Genomic DNA, 12,314 nt, shown 5'->3' with positions numbered 1-12,314 from the left:
TAGAGGGCCAATGGCGCTGTCACAAGTGTCGAGAACATTAGAAGAATTTCCAAATATTACAATTTCTGTCTTATCTTTGTTTAGACTTAAAAAGTTGGCCTCCATCCATATCTTCACTTCTTGAATGCAGTCCAACAAAGGATTCAATGATCCCTCAGAGCTAGACTTCAGTGGCATATATATCTGCAGATCGTCAGCATAAAAATGATAACTAACTTTGTGTTTCTCTAAAATCAGACCAAGGGGTAGAAGATACAGAGAAAATAACAAAGGGCCTAAAATGGACCCTTGAGGCACTCCACAATGAATAGGTGACACAGAAGAGAAGCATGAGCCAACATTAACTGAAAAACTTCTATCTTTTAAATATGAATCAAACCATTTCAGAACAGTGCCTTTGAGTCCCACAGACAGCTCAAGGCGTGATAAAAGAATGCCATGATCCACTGTATCAAATCATCCTGGAAGCTGCGCATGGGACACACTTGGACATTCCAATATGACAGCCATCCAAAGCACAAGGTCTTGCAGTTCATGCAAGACAGCCCGGGAATTTACAGGAACTGGAGGCTTTTTGCCAAAAAGAATGGCCAGTTTTACCATCTGAGGAAATAAAGAGGCCCATCCACAATTACCACAAAATAATCCAAGCTGTCATTGATGTTAAAGGGGGCAATACACTGTATTAAGAACTGAGGTAGGCTATGTAAACCTTTGATCAGGGTCATTTGGAGAATTTCTTTTTTCATTAAGATTTAAAAAGTGTAAACTCCGTCATTTGACCATAAATGGCTTCGCACAACCACTAACTATGAGTGAAAAAAAGGATATGTGAACTTTTGAGCACAACTGTATCTGTACCAAACCATTTCCAGACACTGACATTTACTGTGATCACTTACTGAACAAAATGACAGAAGGCCTATTGCCTGTGATGAAAGATTAAACAAAAGCAACATTGTATACACAACAACAGTACCCACAAAAGTACTTTTTGCTCTGAACGTATTGACGTATGCTTAAAAGAAAGTCTTTGAAATTCGTTAACATTTATATCAAGTGTACCAATAATATACAAAAAAGTAAATGCTGCAATAATAGCCTACAAGATTTTAACATGTAACACTGACATGTGCATGCCACTTAGGGATGCAGTCCAAACGCTTTGAGTAGACCAGGATGTAGGGGTGTTCGTACGACAACAACAGAAGACAATCAACAGAAATGACTCAATAGAATCTCTCACTCTGCGTAAAAGATAAACCTAATCCTGTGTGGTTTATAATTTGTGCAAAATTCATATTTGGACCGAGATATGTGCCCTATATATATTTATTTTATAATATAAACAACCCCAAAGATAACACTATCCTTGGAAAAGTGTCCTAAGTAAGTGCTACAAAAATGGATCGCTTTGTGTTTATGTTTTTGTAAACATAATGTCATCACAAACATGATTGGCTGAAAAAAAGTGCATCATTGATTTTACGAACGCTGATTGGTGTGTTTTCTGCGAAGGCGGGGCTTCATGTTGCTACATCACCACAGTGATCAGCAGCTTTGTCGATGCGCTGCAGCTGTACAGACTGTGCACTGGAAAGTCCCTAGACTTGGGGCTGCAAACGCTGCTACCCGCTCTGTCACTTTAACTGAAACTCGCGGCTATTCACATATTCTCAATTTCTATAAGTGTAAGAAATAATCCACTTTTTATCTGGCAAAACAATTTGTTTTTGATGTTAGCTGTGTTAGCGGTAAGCTAGGTCTTTGTGTGGCTAGCAGCCTGTCGAGGATGTTGTTGTTTTACTGAGCAGCCTTCTCTCTTCTGGGCGAGGGGAGGGTTTGTTGGCCACGAACGGAAAAACACCATAGTGTTAATGAACTAATCTTGTCGCAATTCCCTAAATTGACATCAGAAGTAGAAGTGTATTGTCGAAAAAGTGACACGACGAAGAGCAGCTCCAAAGCTGTGGAAGGAGATGGGAAACTGTTTGAAATCTCCCACCTCGGATGACATCTCTTTACTACACGAGTCTCAGTCGGACCGGGCCAGCTTCGGAGACGGTGCTGATCCAGATCAGGAGCCGCCGCCCCCTTATGAGGTAGTTTACCTTACAGCACACTAAACATCCAGACAGTGTCTAGCCCACTGGGAACAGCTGTGAGAGTTGTACGTGCTCCCCTTAAAATGGCTCAGAAGACCGTGTGTAAACAGCCCAACTCAAATGTACTATAAGACTGTATGTGAAGGGTTTACCCAATAGAAATAAAGAGTGTAGGGTTGTTCAAACCTTTTACAGACTTTCATCTCCCTATGGAAGTGTCGGCACTTGATCTACCAGCGACACTAGACAACCCATGGGGTTTGGTCAGTGCATAACTGGATGATTTGAGTAAATACCAAGGGGAAGCCATACGAAGACACAGAAAGGCCCCATCAAACCTAAGACCGCTTTGTTATGAATTTACAGTACTTGTCAAACTAATCCTTTGTTGGTGTTTTAAGTGTCAATCCTTACCTGTTTGTAATTTTTGTTTTTTGTTATACAATGCACATATCAGGGAGCTCAACTGTGTACACTGTACAGGATCAACATGAACCACACTGACCCTGCACTGACACTAATCCTCTTTGTTGAGTCCAAAGGTCTACTCTCTTCTTACATTTCTCTGTAGTAATATCGCGTGTACATTTTTGTTGTGTTTTAAATGTGACGTTTAAACTCCTAAAATGAGGTGCATTAGTTCATTTTTGTATTATTTTTGATCATCTCTGGACACTTCTGTGTGTAACACTGGTCCCAGATAGGAGTGTTCACTGTGTCGTCATGTCTGAGGCTCTGGTGGGCAGCACAAATGTATTAAATAATTAATACAACAAATAAAGTTGGAAATTTACTTCTACTTACAGAGATCCTTATTATTTTAATATATTATGGTTTAGTAGTAAGGGTGACACTTACACACATTTGGAATTAAGCAAAAAGCATTTATTTGAACTGATCTTTGAGGTGTCCACAACTTAACACGCTGATTTACAGAACCTCTGGTGACTCGTGCATACCCCATCGCCTGGTGTGTGTGGGTAAAACAAATGTGTTTTCCCAGGAATTTACAGCCAGCGGTGAGTAACAACAAGAGGTTGGCATCTTGAGAGTCTGTCTACTTCTTCAGGAAATATGTCTGGGCCACTGAAATAGTTTAATCTCTACAAAGAGCCACTTACAGCAATAGAAACGATGGTAACGGCACAATGCTAAATGTTGTATGTGATTCAGTCAGTCTCCCTTAAACTAAATTTAGTTGAAAATGTGTCTTTTTGGCAATGCTGTTGCAGTGTGATTCAATGCCCAAATGGCTCTGAATTAGTGGGTTTGCTTCACAACTGAAACCTCCGGGCAGTTATTCTTTTTTTACTATAGGCATTTTGTTTTATGTAGTAGACCCACGAAAAGATGCTATACTTAAAGGATTACAATTTTGAGAATGGTTGTCTCAGACGTGATTCAGACAACAGTTGTGAGGCTTATGCTGACTCATGACACTCAGCCCCCACACTGTCTGTGTACATTTGGGCCCATGTTCTGAGAATACCTCACTGCTATGTTGTCTGGCAGCAAATGTTCGAGATAACGGGTAGAGTAACATCTGCCACAATGTGGTCTGGTACAGCACACGCAAACTGTCTGTCCTTCCCTCTTTCCAGTTTTTAGCTTCTACCAAAGGTTATCCTGTGGTCACTAATGTATCATCTGATGAGCAATTGTCTAGCTGTTGTGTCGTCAGCATGGTGTAAAAGACATGACAGTCACACTGCTGAGCATTGCACATTACTATAGCAAACGTGGTTGTTGCTGCTGTGGCCACTGAGGCCCAGTCAGTGTATCCTTTATTTCTGTCCTCTGGTGGCTGGTGAGGTCTGTCAGAGGTAATACTGTAGTTCTGCTGATTCAAGCCTCTAACAGCAGCAGCAACACTGACAACGGTTACATGCCGTCAATATTCGGGTTAAGGTCAATATTCCTGTTTCTGAAACATTTGGAATAACCCTTATGCGAGAGCAGACAGAATTACTCCTGTCTACAGTGGGGGGGAAAGTATGTTAACCCTTTGGAATTAAAGTACATTTCTGCCAAATTTAGTCATAAAATGTGGTCTGATCGTTCACAAGAATGATAATGGTATCTGCTTAAAGTAATACCATCCAAACAATTGCATGTTGTCATATTTTTATTGGCCATAACATTTAAACATTCACAGGAGAAATTCCAAAGGGTTCACATACTTTTCCCCCCCAGATTATATGGTCCTTGTAATCAATTGGAATATACCTATCCAAGCCGTGATGCATGGCGAACGTGATACAAATATGCTATCTCAATGCTTTCTACCGTCGATATTCACGTATTTCACCACACGAATGAAGTAATCGGCTTCCTCCTCGCTACGAAAGTGTGGAGCTGTGTTGCATTTGGAGTTCGCCGCCTTCTTTACTTTATTAGCATGGCAACTAACAGTTGGGTGCATACCACCACCTACTGTACCGTGTGTGTCTCGGATGCTAGTTCTGGGTTTTACCCGTAGATATAATATGCAATGTTATGTTTAGCTCTTGTTTTTCCAAAATTTTATTGAACGGGTTTGTAATTACAGTGAGAATAAAAGGGCAACAGAAATAAGTATAAGTAAGCAAACTAGGCTGCGCGCCAAAAGTGCTTGGGCAACCAGGTTATTGCTAATATTCCGGTTCAGAATCAGAATAGTATTTATTGCCTCAAGTAGGCCATGGGTTTGTCGTGTTTCATGATCACGTCAACAGAACTTCTAATGTTGTGGCTCTTGCTAATATTTGAGTCAAAATGCTTTTAATATCGCAACTTGGTTAGTCACTTGGACTCAACTTGGATTTCTGTTTCTTTGAAGTGGTTTTAGTCTCACTTTCACAATGATGTTGTTTTACTTTTCATACTTGGTGATTTTATTTTAATTGACTGTAGCTCATATCAATAACCTTGACAATACTCCACTTTGTGCGTGTTGCAATGGTTGCGACACATGCACAAAGTTAAGTTTGTTTTTTGTCACGTGAGAATGTTTAATTGGTTTTATAGTAGTGTATTATTTTCAGTGATAATGGTGACATGTCATTATGTCAGTGAGCTTTTATTTTAATTAGTGGAAACCCCACCAATCCCACTGTTATGACTGGGCCTTGATTGTATTTTCTTCTATCCCAATAAATTAAAACTATGTTATAATGCTTACATTTCAAGGACCTTTGATTTTTAATGCACACTTAAAAATGCTCAGGGTTACAGACAATGTCATTTTTTGTAAAATACCTTGTGTGTTTACACAGGAGCAGATCAACGTGCCTGTGTATCATCCAACACCCAGCCAGGCTCGACTGGCCACACAGCTGACCGAAGAGGAGCAGGTTCGTATTGCCCAGCGCATTGGCCTCATCCAGCATCTCCCAAAAGGCGTGTATGATCCGGGGCGAGACGGCTCTGAAAAGAAAATACGAGAGTAAGTATAGTCTGGCTCATATCTGAAATTCTACTGGATTTGTCCATTTCATTGATGACCACTGAGGATGCAGTGGAAGTAAATTCCTAATTATCAATGTGCAACCATACTGTCCTGTAGGGCCACGAGCGAGACCCGGCTCTATCCTCATGATGTTGTTCCTCTTTTGTCAGTTATGTTATTTCATATTATGCCAGAACTCTTAGCATGCTGTTTGATTCTGACTTGTCTGTCTTTTAGAGCAGTGGTTCTCAACCTGGGGGTCGGGACCCCCAAGACAAATTTGGGGGGTCGCCAGATCATTTAGATAAAATAGCCATATTTTCATTAGCATATAATCTGATGTTTTATTGTAGCATGTGTTTGCTATTTTACCAGAGTGACATTATTTGTTCGTAGTTTGATGAATTTCATTTTAGCCATTTGTTTTTTTTCTTTGTTTTTTAAGAATTATGTAGGCTAATGTTTCTATTTCTCACTATGTGACCCGAGCAGGGGTCACAAACCCCTTTGACTGTTATCATGGGGGTCGTTGCTCCAAAAGATTGAGAACCACTGTTTTAGAGAATAGAATGTAGAGATGAGATCAGGCCTGAAAAATCCAGCCTAGCCCAACCCGAGCCAAGCCCGACCAATTAACTTTAAATAATTATAATTTTAAGGTATTAAGGCCTGATCAGAGTGCACTGTGCGCAGTGCATTCAGCAGCAGCTGGGAGGTGCATGCCGTGTGTGTTACATGTAGCAGCACCGCGCACACACCTGGGCAGGCCGAGAGGTGTGCGCGGTGCGGGGCAGGTTAGCACATGCTGTCAGTCCACTTTGCAGTGTCTCATCTCCTCCACCCTCATTATTCATAAACATTGTGCCGCATTTACAGCAGACTACTTTTTACGCACCAACAGGAACCAAACTGCTGCATTCATCCACTGTCCTGAGAGAAAGAGCGTATGGCCATGCACCCACCATCCGCAGCACCCCCCTGCTCGCAGAAAAAGGCTGAACTACAGGACCTTTTATATTATAAAATAGAATTTAAAATTGATGAAGATGAAGATGACTCGCATTTTATGAAAATGCGAGTCATCTTTAGGGGCTGGTGGTCTTAAATTTTGTAATTCTAGGTCTTTAAAAGTCTTAATTTCTCATTGCAAACTGTGAAACCCTTTATAAAGTATAATCACCGTTTGAATCCAATAGACTAACTATATAGCATATGTTTATTAGAGATAATAATGATATTAATAATTTTGTTTTTAAATCTTGAAGCCCGACCCGACCCTAACCCGACTGTCATGTCATGAACATTTTTGAAACGTACTGTGTTGTAAACTGAGGGGATCATTTATCAAGACTGGTGCTAAATATCAAGGGCAAGCGGAAAATGTGATGCTATTTTGTGGGCATGTGTCACTTAATTTACCACTTCAAATATCCTCCATTACAGAGTTGGAGTTGCAAATCTCATGTAATTGAGAGAATGCGGTGTGAGTAAAACATGCAGAACGGACTGCTGCTGATCCACTTTTGCTTCTTGTTTTGCACATGAGCAAACGCTTGGTAAATGACCCCCGTATAGCTTCATAAATGAGGCCAGAAGGACGAGGGCATAGTCACTGCAGGCTTACTGTATGAGCTGGACAGCCTTTGTACCAAAAAACATTTTAAACCATTTTTAAAAAGGCATTTGATATTGTATGATTTTATCTGCCAATTTATATGATGTGTTTGTTTTTATGAAGTTCCAAAGTACTTCAGAGAAATGCCATCGTGAGACAGGTTCTTTTAATCTAATGACTTCAGGTTGTCCTTTTTAAGTTATACCATTGTTTGTTTTAATGCAACTATCTTCTTCTCTCTTTTGTGCAGGTGTGTGATTTGTATGATGGACTTTGTGTACGGAGACCCGATCCGGTTCCTGCCCTGCATGCACATTTACCACATGGACTGTATAGACGACTGGTTGATGAGGTCTTTTACATGCCCGTCCTGCATGGAGCCTGTGGACGCCGCTCTGCTGTCCTCTTATGAGACCAACTGACCCAGCATTAACTGTTCTGGCGGCTAGTCAGGACATGCATTAAAGAATATGCACACAAATGGAAAAAAAGACAACTTCCACTTTGTAGTCATGAGAATCTTTATCCAGCTGTAAGGTGGGTATTTCAATGTAGATAATTTTAGGGTGCTTATTGTGTTGGTATGTGGACATGCTATGTTCCTTAGTTGGCCTGCTGGACAGGACATCACCAGGACTAAATATGGAGAGTTAAGGCAATCTGACAGAGGGAGCTGATAATACTGTTTAATAGATGTGTTTAACATTTCAACATTTTATTAGAATTGCCAAGTATATATCATTATACTTTGCGATGGCACATGGTCCAACAGTAGCACTCCCATCCTTACATTATGTTTTAATTATTTATAAAGCAAAACATATTTGGTTCAGTTTAAAAATGCCTGGTTTTCCAGGTGCTATACAGTGTGTGTGAGTGCCATAGACTGCAGCAGTTGCAAACATTTTGGAGAAAAGCCACTGGTGGAGAATGAAGACTTTGACCAAACCTTTCTGCAGGCCTGCTCGTGTTAGCAACACATAGACTGCCACTTGCTATTGTATTTCTTGATTTGTGGAATATTTTGGTGTCAGTCAGCATAAGGGCTTTCTTAGGTTTACCAGCAACACCACAGAATTGTTGAGCTTTGGGTGACTATAATCATAAAAAAAGATGTTTAGTAGCCAGACTAAAATTTATTTTCAGAAAAACTGGCAAAAGCATATTGAAAATAAAATCACAACAATGTATGTGCAATATTAGTGTATTTCAGATACACCACATTGAGCGAGTGCATTTACTACCTGTTTAGTTTCTTGAGGTGCTATGAGCAAATCCATCCCTGTTGAGTTGCAATTGCCATACGTCATAAAAATAATTTAGATAGTGGATTAACGTTAATGCTTTTAGCAATATTATTTGCTTGGTACAAGAACTGAAAAAGTTAAAAATCCATCCATAGCTGTTGGTGAAGAAAAGAAACAACTTCACGGTTGGGGGGCCTTTGCCGTTGACTTTGTCAGTCCTTCAAAATTACACAAACATTGCTCTAAGTCAGGTCATATCAAGCTCTTCGATTTAGTAAGTGGTTTCAACTTCTCATTTCTTGTTTACAACAAAAGCACAAGTATAAATGCGCAATCCTTCCGCCAGTGCACTGGCCTGTATGTAAGCTGCCTGCCTATGAAATATGCAGGAACTGTTAATGTTCTCATGCCATGAATGCTCTTTAATGGGTGTGACTTAAATCCGTGTGAAAGCCTATAGTGATTACAGTTGCTGTAAGTTACCTGCATGGATATGTATGAGTATGTGAATGTCTTCCGTGGAAGTTTACAACTTGTGTTGCACCATTTCATTGTTGATGGCCTTATATTACTTGTAAGTGCAGCCAGCCAACAGCAGCCAGTCTGGATTAGAGCTGCACTGCAGCAATCCATTATGTTTGCCTGATGGAAAAAGGATTGAATATTTGAACCAGTTCTGCTTGTAAATTACTCCACCTGAGAATATTTTTGATAGAGCATACAAATAACAAAAGTCTCTGTAAAATGGCAATATATTTTATTGTGCTGTTCTGACTTAATTCCTTCAGTTTGTAATGTCTTTTAAAACGTAACTGAATTATAATGCAGTTTTATAGGCAACTCAACCTGCTGCTACTATTAACTGATAAATCCATTCTATTAAAAGGCCCCATTGAACAATTTATGATGTAAATGCATAAACATATGCAGTTTTCATTAAAGGATTGAATGTATGTGGATGAGTGCTGTGTATAGAATGCGTGTTAACTTGTATATACAGTGTATGTAATAAGAGATGAAATAAAAGTACATTACAGCAAAACTGTTATGAATTTATTCACAGTATTTCCATTACACAACATATGCAGACAATCACATCTTAATGCTTTTGTAAAATCATAATCACCAGTTTTATTAGTTGTCGTGTTAGTGTATCTTTGATTTAGTGATTATTGCAATGATTACAAAGAAGTAGTAGGCCTACACTGAATCCTTTGATAGTATAACCTAAAATAAAAAACACGTACCTTATGCTGCAGTAGTTAGTAGGTCATTACAATTGTAAATGGTGACCCCTCCCTCCGCTATTTAGCCTATCCCAACAGCGAGACGCACCATGCTCCACCCATTTAGAGCTGAAGGCCACGGGCCTAGCAGATCAAACCTTTGGAATAAACGATAGGTAGGTGGCAAACTTCAGATTAAATAAAGTCATGTCAGTTGACTTCATTAAAATAGTAGTGGTCTACAGTTGGCCTATCTTCAAATGAACGCGTTATATCATAGGTGATTGTTTCTGTATTCAGTTTGAAAAGGGGGGTTCGTCACTTGGCCTTTTCACGGCGTTGAGGAGGCAATGATAGCCTACGAAAATAAATGAATTGAATTAATTAGGTCCCCAGCAATGTAAATGTCCGACGTTAGGACAAGTTTGGTCGTCTTCATTTTTGCACGCCGACAAACTATACAGAGACACTTTTATGGGGACAAAAAACGCGCGCGAGTTGAACTCAATTTAATTTGGGCTTTCCCGAAATAAAGTGTTAATGTTCTGTTCAAGAAAAGCAACGAGTCCCTTAAACTTCTAGTCTGGGCCGTTCTTGTTCCAGCCATGTCCTGATAAGTCGTTTTTGTTTTTTATGTTAAAGTCTGCGTAGCAAAAGCGCTCAGCCACGAAATAACGGAGAGAAATGGCCAGGCTCATCTAAATGCTCTACTGCTGATAAATGTTTGAACAACTTTGTGTGAGACATTTTAGTTGTTTTCTATGTAATCCTGGATGAAGCGCGCGGTGTCTCCCCTCAGGTTCATCTGAGCCAGTTGCAGCGGCGTGTGGCCCGTGCCGTTCGCGCTTTGTGGAAGGGCAGTCTTCTCCATGAGCAGCATGACCACGCTCAAGTGACCCTTCATGGCAGCGAAGTGCAGCGGCAGGTTTCCTCTGTCGTCTGTCACATTCACGTCCACACCGTGGTCTAACAGCACGCGCACAGTGTCCTCAAAGCCCTCGCGCGCAGCGTCATGGATTATTGCGATGCCTCTGATGGGGTCGCGCGCGTGTGGATTTGCCCCTAAACGAAGAAGTGCGTCAACCAGTCCGGTATTCCCCAACTTCACCACCTGCACAGAACAACAACACAAACAGTGGAAAAAGACATATGTTAACACGGCAAAAACACACTGCATCCGAGACTATTACGACTCAATTATATTAATATTGTTGTTATTATCATGAACAATAATTATATTAATATTAATAATAAGAAGAAGAATTTGCCATGTTATTAGGCTACAGGCTTACATATTTTTGGCCTCAAAGCCACAGTTTCCCATCCGGGGGTAAAGAGCAGTCGGCAGTTAAGCTACTTTAAATGATTAACCATTAAAACGAATGTGAAAAACAATTTTAACATGAAAATGTAATGTAATTTTTGTGTACTAAATGTTGTGCAGGCCTACTAAACTGTAAAACATTTAGAATGTTTTTGCAGGATAATCTCAAACATAAACCAATAAATAAAACCTTATGAAAATAGTCATCACTTGTAGCCGTTATAATTCTTTAATTGCTTACTTTACAGAAAATTACCAACAGCAGAGTTCAGCAAGTACATATTATGATATTGTTTAAGAGAATTGCTGCTAAATAAGTTATAATAGCCACAGAGCTAAACATATTGAAATATATAGGCCTATGTATTTCATATTTAATCACGTTAAAACCATGTATAATATAAAGAGGGTTTTCACGTTTTTTTTATTTGTTTTCGTTGTTATAGTCAACATTTGAGGCCTACAGAAAGACAATGGGAGATGAGGAAGTTGAGCACATGTCCCTTAGCCTATAGTATCTATGAACAAGCTTACACATTATTATAAAAGCAGAAACCCCAAAACCGAGTATTAAATTAATATACTCACCTGAAGTGCAGTTCTTCCGTACTTATTTGGCTCATTTATTGCTGCTCCTTTTCCAACATACAGTAAGACTTCAGACAGATTTCCCCTGGCAGAGGCATTGCAAAGACGTTCTTGAAGAGATTGTGGATTCATTCTAAAGAAATTGAGAAAGAAACTGAATGAAAACCAGGCACCTAGGTGTCGTGTGGCATGAAGTCCCATGCATAAAATGGGTAAAATGGTGGAATTCTCCCTACAAGTGTTGCAAGAGGACCTCCCTTCATCTGTCACATGCTCTGATGTAGGCCTATCCTGTAGGTCTTAGGGGGCTGGTGATTAAACAAACCTAAGGCCTATTTAGCAGACGCCCAGGAACCAAAAGAAATTTGTTTTTCTAGATTAAAAATATAACAAACTTTTGTGAGGTGTGCAATATATGAGGTTTCAACATAGGTCTGATAGGTTTACTGACCTTGACTAGTACTTCTTGTTTTGTTAGTTCCACATTACCTAGAAGGCAAGCAATCTGTTGAATCTTTTGATCTAGAAATCTTCCAATGTGACTTAGTTAAAAATTCCAAACAGCCTACACCATTTCCTGATTGTAGAACTGACTGGCCTGATCACAACATACACCTATTCAAAGCAAAATGGAGAAAGTAAGTAGACTAAATTAGGGGCTAAGCAAGGGCTAAGTAAAACTGATATGATGGGATACCACTTTTAGTTAAGTTTTAAGTAGTTAAGTTGTAATAGTTTTGACCCATTTTATCCTCCTACTTAGATCCTACAGCAGGCCTAAT

The 12,314-nt window shown here is 39.7% G+C and overlaps 2 protein-coding genes across 2 annotated transcripts; one reads left to right on the top strand and one right to left on the bottom strand.

Moving 5' to 3' along the window:
- The first annotated feature begins 1,557 nt into the window (after nt 1-1,557).
- Nucleotides 1,558-8,460, top strand: rnf11b (ring finger protein 11b). The gene is made up of 3 exons (XM_079575263.1): nt 1,558-2,102; nt 5,360-5,529; nt 7,398-8,460. Exons 1-3 carry the CDS (start codon nt 1,980-1,982, stop codon nt 7,567-7,569), a joined length of 465 nt encoding a protein of 154 aa, XP_079431389.1. The 5' UTR covers nt 1,558-1,979; the 3' UTR covers nt 7,570-8,460.
- Nucleotides 8,461-10,368: 1,908 nt separating this feature from the next.
- On the bottom strand, nt 10,369-11,225 carry cdkn2c (cyclin-dependent kinase inhibitor 2C (p18, inhibits CDK4); the record flags this gene model as incomplete). Its single annotated transcript, XM_079574370.1, has 2 exons — nt 10,369-10,731; nt 11,205-11,225. The coding sequence occupies 2 exons, from the start codon at nt 11,223-11,225 to the stop codon at nt 10,369-10,371; spliced, it is 384 nt and encodes a 127-aa protein (XP_079430496.1).
- Nucleotides 11,226-12,314: the final 1,089 nt, after the last annotated feature.

This window comes from Gobius niger, assembly GCF_951799975.1.
Source record: "Gobius niger genome assembly, chromosome: 17".
NCBI lineage: Eukaryota > Metazoa > Chordata > Actinopteri > Gobiiformes > Gobiidae > Gobius > Gobius niger.
This window is presented reverse-complemented; position numbering and strand designations above follow the sequence as displayed.